Raw genomic sequence first — 20,729 nt, forward strand, 5'->3', positions numbered from 1 at the left:
TCTAAAGGGTGTCATACGAAGCGCAGACTTCGACATCCGGGGCACGATTTTCACCCGATCTCTCCAATTCATTGGCTTCGCGGATGACATCGACATCATCGGATGGACAACTGCGACGGTGTGCGAGGCGTACACCCGACTGAAACGCGAGGTCAATAGAATTGGGTTAAGCATCAATGCGACGAAGACAAAATACCTGCTTACCGGAGGCTCTGACCGTGATAGAGCCCGACTCGAAAGTATCACTTGACGGCGACGAACTCGAGGTGGTAGAGGAGTTCTGCTAACTTCGGACAACAACGTAAGCAGCGAAATCCGAAGGCGCATTGTTCAGGGGTATCGTCCCTACTACGGACTCCACAAACTCCTGCGATCCAGAAGACTCCAACAACACACGAAATGTACGATTTACCGCAACTTGATACGTCCGGTAGTCCTCTATGGGTACGAGTCCTTGGATCATGCCGACGGAGGACGCCAATGCACTCGCCATTTTCGAACGGCGGGTACTAAGGACTATCTTTGGCGGAGTGTGCGAGCCGGGCGTGTGGCGAAGGAGAATGAACCACGAGCTAGCTGAGCTGTTTGGCGGTGCTGATATCTTGACGATATTCAAAGCCAGAAGGATACGTTGTTGACGATGCCGGACTCATGTCCCACCAAAAAAGGTGCTCGCCAACGACCCGTTCGGCACGAGGCGTAGAGGAGCACAGCGAGCTTGTTGGCTGGATCAGGTAGAGTTTAACCTGTCGGAGATCGGATGCAGCCGCGGATGGAGGACTGCAGCCCTAGATCGAGTTTCCTGGAAACTGATTGGAGACCTGGCCATGTCGACGAGACGTGCTTAATCTTGAGCAGGACAAGAAGAAGAAGAAGAAGATGGGGAAAGAAATCTTTGGCTCTGTAGCAAAAACAGCGTCTCTTTTTGAAAAAAATCTAGCAGCAGGATATTTCAAATCAGGACTCAAATGGTTAAGAAATGTTGCTGTGAAGTATTGTTTCGGTGTTTTATATCATTTTGTTGTATTGTATTTTATCCAGCGATTATGTTCTTAAAAATTAAACTATTCAAAAGAAAGTAGATGTTATGAAATATGTTTCATAGTTTCATATTAATATTTGCTCTAAAAGTGAGTGAATAGAAATGAAATAAAATGTCATAGAATAACGCGAAAAGGTACTCAACATTATTGTGGGTTATTGACTTGACTTGTTTCAGTATTTTTTCAAATATTTCCTACTTTACCACTCAAACGTTCTAATTGTACGCTTGGTGAAATTGTGTATGCAATTTCAAGATCATACACAGAATTACGAAGAACAGAGATTAAGAAACAAATCCCCGTAGCTGTTCGATATTTCTGCTGTCGTAATGCGTAATTCTGCAAATAAACTGACGCGGATGACTTTCTAAATAAAAGTTATTATATACCAACAAACATTTGAAACTAAATGGTAGAAGGGAACGAAGCAATGACAGTTAGACATTCTTGTTACATTTACATTGAGCTTGCTTTATTGTTTTCGCAAACCATTCAGGGTATCCAGGGTACATCGGAGCTTACACCATTACTCTGTATCATCAGTAGTGAGTGGCCATTGCATTTAGACAAACACTCTTCTTGACGCATCGGCATCCGTCGTAGCTGTAGCCCATCGGACAACACTTTTCACACGAGCACCGTTCAATCGGAGCAGCGTAATGCTCCTCATATTCGAGTATTGGTTCCAGACAGGTCCTGCAGATTGGTGTCGACGGGCAACATGCTCCTGTGAACGAAAAATGCAAAAATATACCTTAAAACCTGCGTCAACTTCCCTCCAATCTTTCCATCTACTTACCCGACGAAAGCTGAGCAACGGCCACTACCAATAAAAGTGCTGCAAGGAAGTGCTTCATGTTGAAGGTCTAAGTGGCGAAGTTGAGATACTTAGAAGGAATTCGAAGCAGGCTGACTGAATGACTGGAGATGGAACAGATCCATCCTTTTATATGGCTTAGTTCTTTGTTCGATCATATTGTAAGTGCAATATGTTTAGACATCAGATATGGATTCCACTCGATGAATGATACGTCTACAAATCTGGAAGTCTTATGCTTTTGTGTTTTTTGTAAACAGTCCATTTCCAACATCAGCGTTAGTTCGTGCACGCTTATCCGAGCTAGCACGTGTGTACGCATGTTTGTGAACCGAAGTAGTGACCATTGTGGTTCCAGAGGGTGTATTGTATCAAGCTTGTATTTACAATGAATAATGTGTGTTAACAGGAATGTTACCTCCGTAGCTAGGTTTTTGTACGTATTACACATGTATTACAAAATGAATTTTTCCATATCTTTTTCTATTACAATGTACAGAGTACAGTTTTGTCCTGAGCTGGTTGCACACTCAGCTGTAGCTGGCTTGTTGCCAATTTATCACATTTTTTTTTCGCCTATGGGATACAGGCACAACAGTAGTGCATTCCTGTCTTTGCAAAACTCAAACTATCTAAGCTTTTTTTGTACATCGTCAGGTCTAAATGCAGCCCCTGTGTTGTTGTGGTTATCCACCCTGGCACGTGTATGGTGCTGCACATGTTTTTCAACAAGTTTTTAGACATCGTTGGCTCAGAGGTGCATGTGCACGAGAAGCATCATTTATTTTGAAAATAAAAATCAAATCATAACAGACAGACCATTGAGCTGTGAGGTATGTGATTTAGGTTGTTTTATTTTGTTGCAATTAAACCATCTTCATATCACACACGATTTTCATATGGCAAGGTAGGGAATTGAGTCTCACCCGTACCTTTCCCGCGTTTATCTATACATTTGGGAAGCCATCAGATGGCCGGCTATTCCTACTGCTGATCAAGGTGTTTGGAGGTCCATGGCGGAATGATCGGTGTCGATGAGGCTCGCCCTGCTCGGCGAGGCTCGTCCGGGTCCACAATGCAATCCCGCTCGGCGAGGCCCCTGGCCGCTCCGCTCATAGGTTAATCCGCCAATGTTATCTACATATAGAGCTTTGTAAAGTTTAACGAAATTTAAAACAACTTAAAATACTGTCACCTGAAACAACATCATGCTCAGTTGATATCGGTATTTATTTTTATTTATTTACAATCAATTATGACGGTACAATGCCGTATTGTCATCACCGCTTGTGAGGACCAAATTATGTAAACATAATGATAAGGCATTTCCTGCTTATTCTTTGCCTTATCGACTTACTTAATATTATTATTCTTCTTCTTGCCTAAACAACCTAAATACCAGATCGCGCCGGCCATTAAACGGCTTACTAAACTTGCTGAAACCACGTAGTAGGATAGTAAGTCCTCGTAAAATCCGTTTCTGCCATTTTAAGACCGGCGCCGCCGCTCGCCTCCACCACCAGGCGAAAGAAGACACTTGTGTTTTTCGGTTTTTTAGTTTAGTGTCCTCCACATGCGCAACAGCAAACTGGCGTCACCCCAATCCGGCTCGAATAATCTTGCATACACATTGCGCCGTTCCAGGTGAACCCTGCCGGGCAATGGTGTTCACAGTGAGATTTCTGCTGGCAGGAACATTCGAACGCTTCACTACAATCGACAGTTTTACAGCGTGTTTCACACACGACACACGTGCTGCAGCTGCACGTTGCTTCGTGACCGGTGGGAAATCCTGCATTTTGGACAGAAAAGGCAGAGTTTGCACATTGGGGACGTATTCTCTTTCTCGTTTAAACAGATTTACCTGACACATCAAGTGCAGCTAGTGCCAATACTACCATCAATGCAAGTAAGAATTTCATCGTGCTGGAACTGTTTTCTTCAATGCGAACCACAGCATGAAGCGAGCTTCTAATGCCAAAATGGTGCCTAAACGTTCATTTATATAGTGCGTAGATTTAACCTAAAAGAGTACTCTCGTCGCTACACAAACTGTAAATAGGACAATCGTGATAAAACGTGCACTATGCACAAACAAAAAAAAACAATAATATTTACACTAAGCAACAACTATTACAGCACAAAAGTATTTTTAAACCGGTTCTTTGTAGTTCTTTATTAGTTTGTACAATGCTGTTTACGAATGAGTCGCTTCACAGGGACATCTAGCGATGCACGACTCGCCGTTCCAGCTTGTACCTTCCGGACACACCGTTTCACATGGTTCCGATAGACAGAACGCTTCCGGCGAAGCATCACCTCCCTGTCCATAATTCTGATAGCCTGAAAATATGAAAAAACAAAACGGTTTTTTTTTTTTGGTGAAAAACTGTACTTTGTGCAAACACACAGCCGTTAACAGTTTGCCGCGCACCCAATATCATTTGTGCAAACACCACCACAAGGATCGCGATGTACGGGAACAGTTTCATCTTTCTGCTTTAGTTTAAGCGAATTATTTTACCAACTACTTCTGGTACTTCCTGCAAATGGCCTGTCGATGTAGATTTGATGCTCACTTTTATACAGTGGGTCGCATGCGCACATGCACACATGGTCAGACACTAATCGGCACGTACCTTGCAGCAAAACATTCGCTTGCTATAATTGTTTCATACACAATTAAGAACACACATAACAAATGTACATTGTAGCATAAATGTTAAATAGCATTTCTGAAAACGGAGAAACAATTTTAAATCGAAAGAAAAGTTCACATACTAACCCGTATTTTCCGTGTGGTTAAGAAAGAAAAAGGTAGTTTTAAATTCAAACTTCTCGGTAATTTTTTTTTCGTGTTTTGTTGGCCATATGATAATTTCAACTCTTTTTTCCAATGACGAGTGCAGCGGCTAACAAATTATGATGCTTCAAAGCAAATTATATTTATATTAAGCTCTTTATAACATCGGTTATTTACTGTGTTATTAAGAATTATAATGGATATATGATATCAATTTAACATCCTTCTTATTAAAAGCTGGTTCAATGCTCAAATTAATTTACGAAGTATATTACAGGAGAGTTGTGTAAGGTAACTCTTGCGACCTTCGCCCCGTAGAAGTTGATAGACTACCTCGGAAAGAATTAAAATTCTTTCTCATAAATATATCGTCGGCGTATTGTTTTCGTTCTAGCGATGCATAACTTGAATGTGCATGAATGTGCTCTCGACTCATTGTCATAAAATAGAAAAAAAAACACACACATCAAAATCATCGTAGGATGTTGTGCGCATTGCAGCATAGTTTTTGTTAATTTGTATTGCATACTTTCGGGCGTTTGCCATTAATGGGTAGGTTTACGCAACGAAACAAATTTCTGATTTCCCTCGTCTCTTTATTTATCGTCCGTAGCAAGATGATCGTTAGCCCTGCTGAACACGGCGAGATCATAGTTGCAGCTGGAATTTGATAACGGTCCCTTCCCTGCTTTTTTTTTTGCTGTAAATGTGCTGCAAGGTATGCAATCCGCAGGACATCCCGAACGCTCTATGCCTTGCGATCGATGCGTTTCTTGTCGATGACTTTCCCTTCCACACTAGCAATTTTTTCGTTTAGGTCATGCTGACGCACACACAACCGGACGTTCCAATGTGCAGCATGTAGCACATTGTTTTGGCTGTTTATTTTTTCCTTCTTTGCGGGCTTTTGAAACTTGTCCAAATAGACGTGAAATATGCACGATACCTCCTAAGCCCAGTGTTGTCACACTCATTATTGCTTGCTGGGACAATTTGCAAATTTATTTTGGATTCCTACACAGGACACAATGTACAGACGAGCTTCGCGTTTCATATGCTAATGCTTTCAGCTTACTTTCATTAATTTTTTGCTTTTTCAACTGTCTTTAATATAGATACGATATAAAATTCCATTCGGAGGGGTCATTAAACCAAGAAGAAGCCAACATCAAATAGGTTGGTTGACTTAGAGGAGTGAATTAATAGTAAGAGCTCGGCTACAGGGGAACGTCTGAAATGGGATTCGATCCTCGGTCCTGCCGTGTGAAGATCGGCGACCGGCTAATTACCTCTACAACCGGACAATCCAAAAATGCTTAATGTTGTATTGGCTATTGATTATAAAACTTATGTCATTGGTTTCGAATAAACAAATAAACAACTTCCTTACACTAAAACATGTGATTGAACATAGCAACAATACATGATAATGCAATCAAACTCCACTCTAGACGAAAACCTGAGGTCAGCGGTAGAATGGAAGGCAAAGAAGAAGAAAAAACCCATTCCAATTCATCGTGCCGTTTTGTGTTTGTAGTTTTTTTTTTATTCTTCCCATACTGTCAATGACACTACGCCGTTCACCTGTTTGCTCCCGTGTATGTGTGTAGGTGATTGTGGTTGCACCACAAGTCAGTCAGCAACATAACACCCTGACACACAGTCCAAGACAGCATCGCTTTGCATTGCGAATCAGCAATCCACTGCATGCCAAAGGACACACCTCTCTCACACACATCACAGATCAGCCGACGCCGGCCTGCGCTACTGCAGCACTGTACTGCACAGCATGCTTCTGCCCCGGCCCCTGTCGACGCGTTGACCTCCAAAAGATTAGCTGCTGCTTAGGTTGGCCTACACATCACCGGCGATCACCGTCGTCGGTCGTGCGTTTCGAACGGGCCGAACCAGACGGATAAGACTGTCTGTTTGCCCGTGACGTCACCGCTACGTCACCTTCGGAGCAGATTGCGAACCAAGCCCAGACGCGCGTGCACGCCCTACACTCCCATTGGTTGGGAACGCAATCGAACGATGCTGTCACGCCGCGCACACTCGCCGGTCAGCAAACGAAGCGCGCGCGCCTACGGGGGAAAGCCGGCAAATGCACATCGAACCAGACGGTCGAGAAGGGATCATTTAGGAGCATTTTTATTCTGTTAAAATCACTTTGTGTGTGGGACTGGCACACTCAGGGTTCTATTATGCTTCGAGCATGATCGCATGATCGGATGTTGTGGATTTGTTCGCTGATGATGATGTTCGCTGGATGCCACCATTAGAACAGACTTCCTTTAGAACAGAAGGTTGGGCTGTTGTGTTTTCAAGGTTGCAACGACAGTTCCTAAAGGTAAAGGATAAGGGTGAGGACTTAAACGAGTACATGGGATAGGTCAAGTCCATCCTGCTTATCTGTAACAAATTTACCTGTACAGATCTTTATCGTCTATATTTTATTTCCGTATTGACATTAGTCACAACGCACACAGCTCGAAGGTGCATTACGTACTGATCTTTGAACCCCTGAGACTTAGTCAACCGTCGTTAAAGGGTCACTGAAAACTTTCCAGCTAAAAATGACGAAATAATGCATCATCGCTAAATATACGGTGCTTATCAGTGAGGACAGCCGCATCGGTCCACTTTTCTCGTCAGAAACCTCCCCAAAACAGCACAATGAACTGTTCGACATGGAGATATGTGCAACTAGACGACTCACGGACTTCTGCTATGTTCCCCAACCTTCTTTTCGTGATTAATTCTACGTCCCAGTGTTGGAAGACTTCACAAACGCGGCGTTGGTGAAACTACAATTTGCTTTCAGGAAACAACACCTTCCGCTAGCTTAAGCTGGTGACGCTCATGCCACTGTATGCAACTTGACCGAATTTTGACGAAATCTAGCACGCGCTGACGAGGTACCTATGAGCTTGCGCATATGTTGGTCGTTGCCCTCGGGGGTCGCCTCACCTGCGCAACATACAAACGCGCGCACTCGCACACATCAACCAGCGGTGAGTAATGGGAGCGAAGGGAAAGCCAACAAAAAGCAGCGCGCGGATTCATTACGCGGAGAAACAATGACAACGAGGTACAAAAGATAAAGCGTCCAAGTGTGTTATCACCCGATATTGCCGAACGCAATCGGCGGATGAGGCAAACAATCGGACCACCGCGATTGCGATGTTTGTGCACCGGAAAACTGAATCAGGAAGCTTCTATCGGAGTCGCAATAGGGCAGCGTTTAATTACGCGCTACATGTTGCACTTTTTTTAATTATTGGAACAAAGCAGAACCTGTTGCATCTCATCTCATCTTCAGATGTAGTAGACAGGTTCCTTCTGCTAAAGAAGAAAAAAAAAGTAGCTCCGAAGCAGCGAAGTACTAAAGGATAAACAAACCACCCTCCTGTCGGGGGATGGGAGCGAAAGAGATAGCGAACACATTTCGGCGTGAGCGTTTAGATAAAGCGCATGCGAAAGAGAGCGACAATGCTGTTACGCGGTTACATCTGTGCATGCTCGCGACAAAACGCACGCAATCGAGCATCGCATACACGCGCCGTACGGGGTATGGTGCGCCTGCAAGTGTATGCGTTACGTCGCGCTGTATGCGATTCCGCGTATAACGCTGTCAGTGCGCCGCATGGTAACGCTCATTCATGGTAAGCAGCTCAAACTGTTCGCTTCGTCGGGAGCCGCCGGTACGGAAAAATCGCGTATTGCGTGTGTTTTATTGCTCGATTAACCCTACAAAGTAAACGGAAGTGGAAAATAAAAAAGGGAAAAAGTGTTCCGTTGTTGGTTTGCACGGTTTAGTTATATCAATCTCTCTCCCTCTCCCACTCTCTCTCTGGCTGTGTTTTTATACGATTTTGGTGAAAATTACGCACCATTTTCGCGAGAGCGAGAGTAAGGAACAAAACAAAAACAGCAGCAGAGCAGCAGAACGGCAAGTCCCTCACGTTCTGTGTACAGAACGACAACAACAGAAAGCAACGTACCGTGTGTGTTTACACCCCTGTAGCTGTGTGTGGCAACAGAGACAAGGGGGCTACTTCGATGAGTGTGTGTGGAAAAGTGGAAAATTCTCTCTGCGTACGGTACGAATTTTTGCAACAACGCGGTCAGTCGTCTGTGTGAAACGAAACCCGAAACTAGCAAAGGTGTCAGTGCTCCCCGGACACCTCCCAACTATAAGCTGTATCGCCGTACAGTCCAGTGTTTTAGCCATCAAGCGCAACCTAGAATAAAGTGCGTGGTGCACCACACAATCGGTTGTGTGTTCCAAGTTGAAGAAAATCCAGTGTAAACCCTGCCCGTAACGACCAGCCAGCTTCCATCATGCCATCGGAACCGGAAAAGATTTTCAACCCCCATGCGGATGTCGCCAGCAAGGCGTACATCAACAGCATGCAGCAGTACAGGGAGTTCTACCAGCAGTCGTTGGAAAATCCGGCCCAGTTTTGGGCGAACGTCGCCAAGCAGTTCCACTGGGAAACGCCGTACGATCCGAAGAATTTCTTCTCCTACAACTTTGACATCTCCAAGGGGCCCATCTTCGTCAAGTGGATGGAAGGTGCCTCAACGAACATTTGCTACAATTTGCTGGATAGGAATGTAAAGAACGGGCTCGGTGATACGGTTGCATACTACTGGTAAGCATAACTGGTTCCGCGTGAGCCACACTCAAGGATAAAGGTCCTCCGTCTCGCGTAGAGTTATCGTTTCATCCTTGCAGATTATGTAACTCGTAGCCTACTTGCGCTGTACTCCTTGCATAGCGAAGTTTACATGCAGTTTTTTTTTTGTATTAAGCAAGCGAGATGGACTGTGCATTTTTTGGTCCAAAGAGAGAGAGAGAGAGAGAGAGAGTGAAACCCGTCCACAAAAGAAGGCGAGAGATACGAGAGGCAAAGCGATGGCTTTGTTGCGAGTCCTTCCAAAGAGTATGTGAAGGATGCGCGGACATGGTGTGTCTGTGTGGTGGAGTGGTTTCACCCCCTTCCCCATCTGGAGCAAACACAAGCATGTTCGGAAGTGGAAAATGAATACGAAGGTCGAACCAACCTGCCTGTTGGTAGGCGCCGGGGGGAAGATCAACCACAAGAAAAACCCAACGGCAAGCGGCCAGAGAACACCTGCAGGCTTACGTCAATTTGATTCATCGATTTTTTTTTAGCCATCCCTCTTTTTGCTGCGTTTCCTCGCTTCCACGTATTTCGTTCTGTGTGAATTTTCGGGGAAAAATGAATGGCGCACCACGGATTACGTGGTTGGTACATGGCTCGTTCGATAATTCGACCATCACCTCGTGTGTGCCGTAGGTTGCGTAGATTTCCGCACCCCCGACACTTGGTGCGGGGACCTGGTAGTGGACACGGTGAAGTTATCGTACCGAATGGTACGACCACACCCGGGACATTGGGGACCGAATTGACCGCCCGTTCGGCGTCAAGAGGCGTCGTATGAATAATGGAAGGTGCGCGGTGTTAATTCAGGTCGATTTAATTCGCTCTCCTCCGCACGTTGAGGTTAAGCGTGATTCCGTTGCTCCGTACGCCATCCCTGGTACAGGCAGCCCCTTACTCTAACTTCGGCAGGGTAAGGTGCTGCCAGTGAAGCCAGCGGTGGACGCAAAAGTTCAAGCCATAGACATACACCAACCTGGCCCGATTCTTTGGTATCTATCTGCATAGAGGGGGCCACCATTACGCGCGGGAAGAGAAAGGTATCAGCACCATCACCTCCACCACATAAAGTCCACATTGGGTTGGCATGTGAACCTGTGCTGTGTCTGCGCTCTACATATTTCCTCGTATTGTATACCTTCCGGACATTCTAGAAACAATTCTTGCTCCGAAATGTGTATCCAGATGTGAAAAGTACGTTTCCAGCCGACCGAGGGGAACTCTGAAGGCTAGCTAGATTAACTTTAACTTCTTTTGCTGGTTGCTGTTGCTGTAGTTCATTGAGCTACGGCTTGCAACGTGTATCCTTCAACCAATTAAATCCAAGAGATCAGAACAGCAAGCAAGGTGTATCTTGTTAGCTGCATGTAGAATGCAACTTCTACATTCTAGACTGAGGGGCCGTGACCATCAAAACGGACACGATTATCCGCACGCGACAGGTGAATGGCAATGCAAGCAGTGCTTGAAATAGCACAACTTTGCTTCATTTAGCTGCCCTGTTTAAATCTGGAATCTGATCCCTCATTCCTTATCAAGGGATTCCGTGAGCGTACTCACTTGTGGTACAATATACGTTTGCTCGCACAACAAAAAGAATCCATCCAGACTGAGCGACGTTTATGTTAAAGTGTAAATACCGATCGATCGATAGAATCCAATCCATTTGGCGCGTGAGGCATTCTATGGACGGAAACTGACAAGCGGTTCAATTTATTAACAACCCTCCAACGATTACGAGCGTCTGCCGTGGACGTTTGGAGTGGAGCACTTGAGTGGCAGATTTTATGAGACATTAACGCTCGTTCCGTTTTTTTTTTTGTTGGAGCCATGATCACACTGCTTGTTCACTGTCAATGTTTGTTCGCAGTTACGTAGAAGGGTTAAAAATTCGCGTTTTTGTCACTCACTTCTTCGCTACTATTTGCGTCACCTGGCCGGCGTGTGTTTATTTGTTGATCGTGTAAAGTTAATTTGCTTCAAGTCTCTCAATGCCCTGTTGGATGTTAGCTTCATCACAACAAACCATCTAACGTTCAGCTCACGTATAGACACTTTATAGCTGTAAAAGGGGAGGAAAAAGCCCCCAACTACAGGAAGGCATACAGGACGAAAAAGAGAGCAAAACCCCTTCACAACCAGGCAAGGTCATACGTATGATAGTGCGCCACAAAAAAAACGCTTGAACGCCATCGGCAAAACATCAAGCAGAGCTCAACTCTGTTTCCCAGCGCTTCCTCAACGCGGTTCGGCGAGAGCATGCGAAAACCGAATCAAGCACGTGACCGCAAATGTTAGAAGAATGATAATACGGTAGAAGTACACACTCAGCATTTCAAACCAAGCGCTCCAGCCCAACTTCAGCTACATCCTACCGACACTTCACGTAGTGCTCCGTGCTGTCTTCTCCGTTGTAGTGTCACCTTACTTTAAGCATTCTTTTTTTATATGTGCTTTTTGTTAATTAATAGGAAGCATGTGCTTTATTTTTATGGCAGCTTAAAACAGCCACCATCATCATCAACATCACCCACAGCCCTTATCCACCAGGCACGAACGAGGTTGATGGTTCGAAAGAGTAGTGATTTATTTTAATAATGCCCTGTATGGCTGCAATCGAGCCAATGTCACCATTCCCTATTTGCACCCTCCGCTGTCGTTTTGGGGGCCTATTTGGCTTCGCATGTCTACACCACCCCCCCGTACCGTGATTACGTGATTATGGTCAATTTGTGCAATGTTTTGTCATCTTCTTTTTGGCATGTTTCGGTTCCCCACCGATCCGTGTCCCATCCAAGCACGCGTTATACGTTATCTGTCCATTATCTATTAATTGTTAAATCATACGACATGGCATCTGGAATCGGTGAGTGGGATTTTTGTTGTTGCTGTTGTGTCTATAAACGGTGGCCGTTGTTACCAATTGCTTTTCTCAACCTTGCCTGACCGCCAGCTTTTGACCCGCCGCGTAGATTACGGGCCGCAATTCGTAACAGTTGTAGGTAGCGAGGTAGCCACAATACCAGATGGTTGCGATTGAGCAGAGGGAGCTTTCTTTTATGGCTGGCAATAAACGCACCGCTTCAGTAAGTTGAAGAAGTGTTGTGGATGGAAATAGATCAGCTTTGGCGGTTTATTGGATGGAGATTTGAAGAAAGTAGCACTAGTATATTGGGGCGAAATATGATCTCCAGTTCTAGGTACCTATAGCCTAATAACAGCTTTAAAAGTTCTCCGGGACCGGGACATCGGATCGTGTGTGGGACATTGAAAACTTGGACTTCTTTCTTTATGTAAGAGCCAAGGCTAAACGAGCGTTAGTCAAGACCGAACAAACCATTTCCTTTTTGTTTAAAAATTGAAGTAGTTCTGCAGAAATTCAACAAGACTGTTTTGAATAAAAAATTGGCAAACTCCGATCGGAATAATTTGTTATACAAGAACGCTCAAATTTAAAGAATATACTTTGAATAGTTGTACTCCAAACCGTCTGTCCTCCAAACACAGGATAGATCAAATTCGAAATTCAATGTACACAGAGTCGCAAAAGTAACTTACTGCCTAGTACACAAACCAGGTCAAACTGGACTGTCGATGGTACGCCCGAACCTGAAGAACGTACAAACGTACTTCTGGATAATAGTGTGCTGTTGACGTCAAACACCTCTCGTGCCCGATCGTTTCGATTTTGCATAAATGAAGAGCCAACACAAATCGCTTTGCGTAGCGAAACAAACAAAACTCCTGCTGGTAGGGTTACAAAAAAAAAAAAAAACTCCCGAACATCCGCTCGTTTGACGTTGGTCTGTGCTGTGTCAAACAATGCACAACTCGCATCACGTTGTTAGCCGATCGAGATTTGCCGAGCAAGGTTAGCGGGACATAAAATCTCCTACTTTTTCTATCGCCAAGTACACACTGAAGTGTGCAAATTATCAAACGTTCGCCCATGTGACCTCCTCCGGGCAAGTCTTCCATAACATAGCTAGTTTAAACTGGTGTTCTTGTCATATCAAACGTATCAAGACCGATTGAATTTTGATGTACTTTTTGCTCCCCCCCCCACCCCCGTTGCAACCCCATGTTCCTCTAGGGAAGGAAATCATCCGGATGACTACAGTCGGCTAACGTACAGGAAGCTGCTGGAGGAGGTGTGCCGATTCGCGAACGTGCTCAAGAGCCATGGCGTACAGAAGGGTGACCGGGTATCGATCTACATGCCCATGACCATGGAGCTCCCGGTTGCAATGCTGGCGTGTGCGAGAATCGGTGCCGTTCACTCGATTGTGGTAAGAAGCTGGAAAACACAACAAAAAAACTGTCATGCAAACTCGAACTGATTCCTTTCTATTTCTCGTGTGCACTTCCAGTTTGCCGGGTTCTCGTCTGATTCGCTGGCAGAGCGTATGCACGATTGTCAGGCAAAGATATTGATCACCGCCGACGGTGCCTGGCGTGGTGAGAAAATCCTTCACCTGAAGGATATCTGTGATACTGCGATGGACAAGGCGGAAGAGCTCGGCCATCACGTGCAGACCTGTATCGTCGTGTCGCACATTAACCGTGTTACGCCGGGCAAGGAGGATTGGGATGGTTCCTTTGATGTAGGTTTGCCAAACCGTGCCAATCCCACTGCATCATTCATTCATGCCTCAACTTACTTGCCTTGCAGACTCCTTGGAGAGATGGACGTGACTTTTGGTGGCATCAGGAGATGGAAGATGCCGAACCGGCCTGCTATCCCGAATGGATGTCGGCGGAAGATCCTCTGTTTATGCTGTACACTAGCGGTTCCACTGGCAAACCAAAGGGTGTACTGCATACTACGGCCGGTTATCTGCTCTACGCTGCGACAACGTTCAAAATCGTGTTCGACTACAAACCGCTGGATATTTACTGGTGCACGGCTGACATTGGCTGGATCACTGGACATACGTACGTTTTGTACGGCCCGTTGGCAAACGGTGCCACGTCGGTCATGTTCGAAGGTACACCCTTCTTCCCGGACACTGACCGGTACTGGGAAATCATCGACAAGTATAAGGTGACCCAGTTCTACACCGCACCGACCGCCATTCGTTCGCTGATGAAGTTCGGTGACGAGCCGGTATTGAAACATGATCTTTCCACTTTGAGGTAAGCAGGATATTAGAGTTGGGGATCAAATTTCGCACAAATGCACGATATTTGATGGTTTGTTTTGCTTTCAGAGTACTTGGAAGTGTCGGCGAACCAATCAATCCGGAAGCGTGGCTTTGGTACTATCGCGTGATCGGCAAGGAGCGTTGCTCGATCGTGGATACCTTCTGGCAGACGGAAACCGGTGGACATGTCATCACACCGCTGCCGGGTGCCACTCCGATGAAGCCCGGTTCTGCCGTACGTATTTCATCCCTACCTTTCCCTGATTGTGATCTGCTAATCTGATATCATTGTTTTGATCCGTTTCGTAGTCGTTCCCGTTCTTTGGTGTAAAACCAACGTTGCTGGACGAAAGTGGTACGGAAATTAAGGGTGAAGGTGAGGGTTACCTAGTGTTCTCGCAACCATGGCCAGGCATGATGCGCACCCTGTTCAACAACCATCCACGTTACGAATCGACTTACTTTTCCAAATTTAATGGATACTACTGCACAGGAGATGGTAAGAAATGTAAATATTTTAAGAAGCAAACGCCTCATGTCTAATTACTTGTCTTCTCCGCCCCGAAAAAAGGTGCCCGGCGTGACGCAGATGGCTATTACTGGGTAACCGGTCGCGTAGATGACATGCTGAATGTGTCGGGCCATCTAATGTCCACCTCGGAAGTAGAATCCGTACTAACCGAGCATCCGCGCGTATCGGAAGCAGCCGTCGTATCGCGCCCTCACCCGGTCAAGGGTGAATGTTTGTACTGCTTCATCACACCGAACCAGAACGAATCGTTCGACAAAACGCTCATCAGCGAGCTGAAGGTGCTGGTACGGGAACGTATCGGCCCGTTCGCCCAGCCGGATGTGATTCAACATGCGCCCGGTTTGCCGAAAACACGCTCGGGCAAGATTATGCGACGAGTACTGCGTAAGGTGGCAATCAACGATCGGGATGTAGGCGATACGTCCACCCTAGCGGACGAGGCAATCATTGAACAGTTGTTTGCAAATCGGCCAACCAACTAAAGGGCCGTGGTACCGTGGAATAATGCCATACTTTCGTGGAACGAAAATTGTGCGCCGATTGTTTGTTTAGGTATCTAATTGGGAATGGATACGTTTCTGTTGGCTTTTTCTGTACCATTACCCATTAACCTGCATGCACAGATACACATACACACACACACGCATGCACCGAGAGGGACAAATACGCATACTCTACAAAACTTACGCATATACCGTATATCGAAAACTAATGCTGGACATCGGGGAACAAAACGCAATGGGCGATGAGAGCAGATATGATGCAGGACTGCCGAGGCGGGGAACCACAAACACAAACCCCTACTACTAGCTCGAATTGTGGCGATCCAGAAAGGGAAGGTATCGGTTTTAAAACGATGGAACCGAAAACTGCGATAATGATACAAGATTTCAGTGCAGTTGTAGCTTTTAAGATGCCCACGCTGCTAGAATGGACACGAAGGTTAGAATTTGGCCTACTGCCGTTGTTAAGCTGAACGGTGCGCGAACCATACACGTTAAGTAGCTGTTATTGCATTCTAACAAATTTAAGGCTATTTTGAGTTTTTAGTATTAAATGTAAGCCTCTAGGCTAGAAGCGAGCCACGCAAAGGGTGCTCTCATATGATGTGGCTGGGAATGGACGGTAGCTCGCGCTTTTCTCGTTTGTTAGCAATCTCAAAAAATGGAAAAGCGGAAGCTTAAAATTTAACTAAATAATTTTACAATTCCGGCAAAGTCAGGTCGGGTGTGCAAAGAAGAATGCACAAAAAACAAGCTGGTGTAATCAGAAATGTAACCTGTTGCCTAGGTAGGGTTAGGGATATCGCAGAGCGATGATCGATTGTTTTTAGGCAGAGACGAAGTAGGCCAGTGTGAGTAGGTGCATCCGAATGCAAAGCATACTACGATTTAATAGTGAGCAAGTGAAGGAAGGAAACATATACACCGCCGTCACACAAACATCTCCCTTTTCCTCCCAATAACTCCTGTTCCCTTCACCTGAACCACCCATACACGTGTGTAAATTTCAAACCGTACACTTTAGCACATGCGGAATGCGGGAAACCGATAGATCGTCCGCGTGTTAATCATTTTTATTATTTCCATTGCTTCTCTATACTTTTTTTTTATTGCTTATAAGTTTTACCACAAATAAACATTCACAACGCTTGACAAAGGTCACGTATCACTATACACTTAGAACAAAAAAGAAACAACCGAAACCCATTCACCACCAAACATTGTAGTTCCTCACATCGTTCCTTCTGTTCTGTATTCTACCCTGTTTTGGCCACAGATTCGAACTGACGATTCCATTGAGCTCTACCTTTCGCGAGCGGGGGAAAAAAACAAACCACAAAAAGAAAACTAAATCAACACATATCATTTTCCTCTTCTTGGGTGTTTTCTTCACCTACAGGGGATGAGAAACTTAATAAAAAAAAAACCATTTGTAGCATTAAGGAAAGGATCTATGCCACCATGGCATTGTATTAGAAGTTTATCAACTGTTAAACCGTATAGCGGCTATATCTTTGTTCTCGCATTATAGGGCAAAATAGTGGATGCCCTCCGCGAGCTGTTATCTGGACTGGACCGGATTGTGTTTCTTTCGACGGAGTGAAACACTGAAAAGCAAGGTTTCGTTGTGGACTGTCCTCACTGCCCCCAAAAGGGGCTAAAAAGCGTCGGTCCGTAACCTAATTCTTATTATCGCCTGATACAACGATACATATCATGTGTGCGTGCCTACACACCAACATACACACACTGCAGGAGGAGACTGCACGAGACGGGGTGGCCACTATCATTTAGTCCACTTCTAGCTGATGGCGATGACTATTTTTTATTAATTGGGATGTATACTTTTGAGTGATATATAATCGTCGCACCGTGGCCACCAAGTGCAATGTGCGCTGTAATTGCATCACTTATTGATTTTACTGTAGAGTTGCGCCCTTTTCCTTGGGCGCTACATCCCGATCATAATTTGCATGCTGTTGTTCGTTCTCGTGAGTCTATACAAACTTTGAAGGATGTAGTGCTCATTCCAGATGTTTTGAAAAACATAATTAACGACAAAGAAAAACGAAAAGAAAATTAAACTCAAATAACTGTACTGATGGAAACACGATACTGGAATAAATATACTCTACCGGAACATATCAATGTTATATGCAAAAAACGAATGATTTGCCGCTGCTTTTTCAATATCTTTCTCCGCCATATTCTTTCTAGTGATAGAGCAAGTTATGTGCTTTGCTATGGTGATACCTCGCACATGCTTTCCTCTTGTGGCGGCATGTAAAGTGCCTTAGGAGACTTCAATTTTACCACAATGGGGACGAGCATTCCTTATCGAAACCACAACGATAAAGTATCTTCATGCCACGCTGGTGCCCTTTCAACCACAAATTTCTGTCTGATTTCGGATTGATTACTGATAAGTCTATTTGGAATTTAATATATTACTTAGTTTTTGGTATAAGTATTCCAACGATAACTATAAAAGGGCTCCAATTTTGTGTTGGAAAACGTGACTTCTGTTTAAGAATTACAATCAACAATTTTGAATCCAAGCAACGGTCGATTTGTATGACAGTTGATGTTTCGCGCAATGTTGTGTTTGAAATGTTCATTCGGGTGCAGGCGTGGCAAACGCTTCAATCTTCATTATTCATTTTGTTTGGAAAATTTTGAATTTGAAGGGAAATGCTGCACAGAAGCTCGTTTGCCAACAAAAACTGGGCCTTTGTGTATCAGCTTTACCATTTTTTAATGTTTTTCCTTTGGTGTATAAAGCTCTGTCGATTGTAGTACAGCTTGAGCTTTGTCCACCACTGGCTTTCATTGGAGCTGTCATTTTGACGTGCCCTTTTTGTTTACAAATAAAACCATTCCCTTTTCGTGATTACATTACAAAGATTAGAAGCAGCGATTGTGCAGCAGCATAGGAAAAGACGAAGTGGACGCAACGGCACACGAACTATTCCCGAAGAATTCCGAAAAGTGTGCAGCAGTCTGTCCTGTTGGGGTTTTGTTTTCCTATTTCGGTACGGTACGCAAATTGGTCAGTCTGTTTGAAGCACGCATAGAGTAAACAATAACAACGGGTACGGGTGATAACGTTGGGAGGAATTACTGTCCTGTTAATTAATAGTGCTTCTGTGTGTGGAAAATTACAAAACCCCGATGGCGCTCAATTTGGATGAATGTTACGAGCACGTGCTCGGATTGGTGGAAACTGCTGGAAGTGTAAGTCCTCTGCATTACGCAAGCAAACCCTCCAGGGGGTGGACATCGTTCGATCGATGATTGATTTTTTTTCCATTTCCCCGGTTTTTTGTTCTTTTAGTTAATCGCCACCAGAAATTCGCAGCGGAAGCGCGTGGTAGAAAAGTCCAGCAATATCGATCTGTTGACCGAAACAGACCAACAGGTGGAGCGTATGTTGATGGAAGGAATCACGGCCAAATATCCTGACCATAAGTAAATAGTTTAATGAAAATGGTCATTATTGTTTCTTTATAAAACGCATTAAATATTTGTTTTTTTTTTTTTAGATTTATCGGCGAGGAAGAAACGAGCGAAGGAAAGAAGGCCGAACTGACCGACGCACCGACCTGGATTATCGACCCGGTGGACGGTACGATGAACTTTGTGCACAGCTTTCCTCATTCGTGCATTTCCATCGCGCTGCTGGTGGACAAGGTGGCAAAAATTGCCATCATCTACAATCCGATCATTGGCCAAAAGTTTACCGCCCGTCGTGGGCTGGGTGCGTTCCTGAACGGTAACCCGATACGGGTGTCCGGCGAAACGGTTTTCGAACGTGCACTGGCCACGACGGAATTCGGAACGTCGCGGGAAGAGGAAAAAACTCGCGTGGTACTGGAGAACATTGGGAAGCTTGTCCGGCAAATTCATGGGTAAAAAGGGCGATGAGAGAAAATTTGATCTGGAGCTTAATTTGCAGTACATTTCTTTCCCACAGTTTGCGTAGCCTCGGATCGGCGGCACTGAACATGGCAATGGTAGCCCTCGGTGGGGCTGATTTTAACTACGAGTTTGGAATTCATGCCTGGGACATTGCGGCAGGAGATTTGCTGGTCAGAGAGGCGGGCGGCGTATGTCTGGATCCGGCCGGTGGTCCACTGGATCTGATGTCACGACGAGTGCTATGCGCCAGCTCGCAAGAACTTGCTGATAAGGTGGTTCTGGCCCTTACGCAATTCTATCCCGAACCAAGAGATTAAAGTGTAATAACTTAACGTTATGTTATTCTTTCCGTATGTACTTTTAAAGCCCACAAAACAAAAATAGTTACCTCTTTGCTGTACTTACTGTCCATAAATAATGTGCAATATTGAATAATAAATAAGAGTTGAATAAATGTTACTCCATAACCTCCACAATCTAACTGTTGTATCGAGCGTAGTAGTGAAACTGCTTAACACTAAAACATTTCCATTTTATTTCCGCACGTTCTTCAATATAACCTCCTGCATCGTACACTTTCACTACTCAACACTTACTCAACGAATGGCCATTCTTTTTATGCACTTTTGCTTTTGCTTTTACTGTATTCCAGTCAGTGCCGAAAAGGTGCACGACGCTAGAAAAAAAAACTCGAAACAAGAGTTGGCAAACAGGAACGAAAAAATAAGAAAAACGCAAAACTCATCCATGCCCCAAAATACAACACAATTTCCTAATCATTTCCATAGCGGCGCGTAGAAGGAAGGGGCGTTCCTAAATTGGCTAAAAAACGGCGAGACACGCACACCACTAATCTCACTAATCAAAAGGCAACAATATGCGTAACAAAAATATGTATACGTGTATAGATGTATACGGGTTCTTTATAATATATTTATATAGCTAAATCGTAGTCTCACTTTCTGTCCCACAGGGAGTCTTGTTTTGTTTGTTCCTCCTAACTCCAGAGCTCGCTTCCGCAATAAACGTGTAAAAGTGTGCGCGACCTTATTCAAACTACGAACATGCGAACCAGTTAACAATATAGATAAATAGAATGTGTTCTGGCGAATGTTAAAATGATTCTCACATTCACAACAGCAAAATTGTAGGTAGTAGATAGTACTAACATATGCATTAAAAAAAGACAAATTAACTTCACAAATCCTGTGCAAATAACTAGTAACTTCTCTGTCGGGATGCCTTAGGACAGTTAGATGGGGCCTTTCGAATCTTAAG

The 20,729-nt window shown here is 44.7% G+C and overlaps 4 protein-coding genes across 4 annotated transcripts in view; 3 read left to right on the top strand and 1 right to left on the bottom strand.

Annotated features, from left to right (window-relative positions):
- Nucleotides 1-20,729, bottom strand: part of LOC126563321 (multifunctional methyltransferase subunit TRM112-like protein) — a 459,819-nt gene that overhangs the window by 394,067 nt on the left and 45,023 nt on the right. The gene's annotated exons all lie outside the window — the stretch shown is intronic.
- The window catches only part of LOC126560898 (uncharacterized), a 502,800-nt gene that overhangs the window by 31,842 nt on the left and 450,229 nt on the right, over nt 1-20,729 (top strand). The gene's annotated exons all lie outside the window — the stretch shown is intronic.
- On the top strand, nt 9,008-15,512 carry LOC126561803 (acetyl-coenzyme A synthetase). The gene is made up of 7 exons (XM_050218126.1): nt 9,008-9,321; nt 13,448-13,643; nt 13,725-13,958; nt 14,027-14,490; nt 14,565-14,733; nt 14,808-14,997; nt 15,070-15,512. Exons 1-7 carry the CDS (start codon nt 9,008-9,010, stop codon nt 15,510-15,512), a joined length of 2,010 nt encoding a protein of 669 aa, XP_050074083.1.
- On the top strand, nt 18,658-19,790 carry LOC126563671 (inositol monophosphatase 1-like). The gene is made up of 4 exons (XM_050220315.1): nt 18,658-18,767; nt 18,868-19,001; nt 19,076-19,441; nt 19,507-19,790. Exons 1-4 carry the CDS (start codon nt 18,705-18,707, stop codon nt 19,766-19,768), a joined length of 825 nt encoding a protein of 274 aa, XP_050076272.1. The 5' UTR covers nt 18,658-18,704; the 3' UTR covers nt 19,769-19,790.

This window comes from Anopheles maculipalpis, chromosome 3RL (assembly GCF_943734695.1).
Source record: "Anopheles maculipalpis chromosome 3RL, idAnoMacuDA_375_x, whole genome shotgun sequence".
Lineage (NCBI taxonomy): Eukaryota > Metazoa > Arthropoda > Insecta > Diptera > Culicidae > Anopheles > Anopheles maculipalpis.

What these genes read in the sequence shown, in the direction of transcription:
- LOC126561803 (XM_050218126.1), top strand. Translation starts at nt 9,008, where the DNA reads ATGCCATCGGAACCGGAAAAGATTTTCAACCCCCATGCGGATGTCGCC. An exon ending in GATACGGTTGCATACTACTG is followed by an intron (nt 9,322 to 13,447) that starts GTAAGCATAACT and finishes ATGTTCCTCTAG; the next exon opens with GGAAGGAAATCATCCGGATG. An exon ending in CATGATCTTTCCACTTTGAG is followed by an intron (nt 14,491 to 14,564) that starts GTAAGCAGGATA and finishes TTTTGCTTTCAG; the next exon opens with AGTACTTGGAAGTGTCGGCG.
- LOC126563671 (XM_050220315.1), top strand. Translation starts at nt 18,705, where the DNA reads ATGGCGCTCAATTTGGATGAATGTTACGAGCACGTGCTCGGATTGGTG. An exon ending in TGGTGGAAACTGCTGGAAGT is followed by an intron (nt 18,768 to 18,867) that starts GTAAGTCCTCTG and finishes TTGTTCTTTTAG; the next exon opens with TTAATCGCCACCAGAAATTC. An exon ending in GCCAAATATCCTGACCATAA is followed by an intron (nt 19,002 to 19,075) that starts GTAAATAGTTTA and finishes TTTTTTTTTTAG; the next exon opens with ATTTATCGGCGAGGAAGAAA.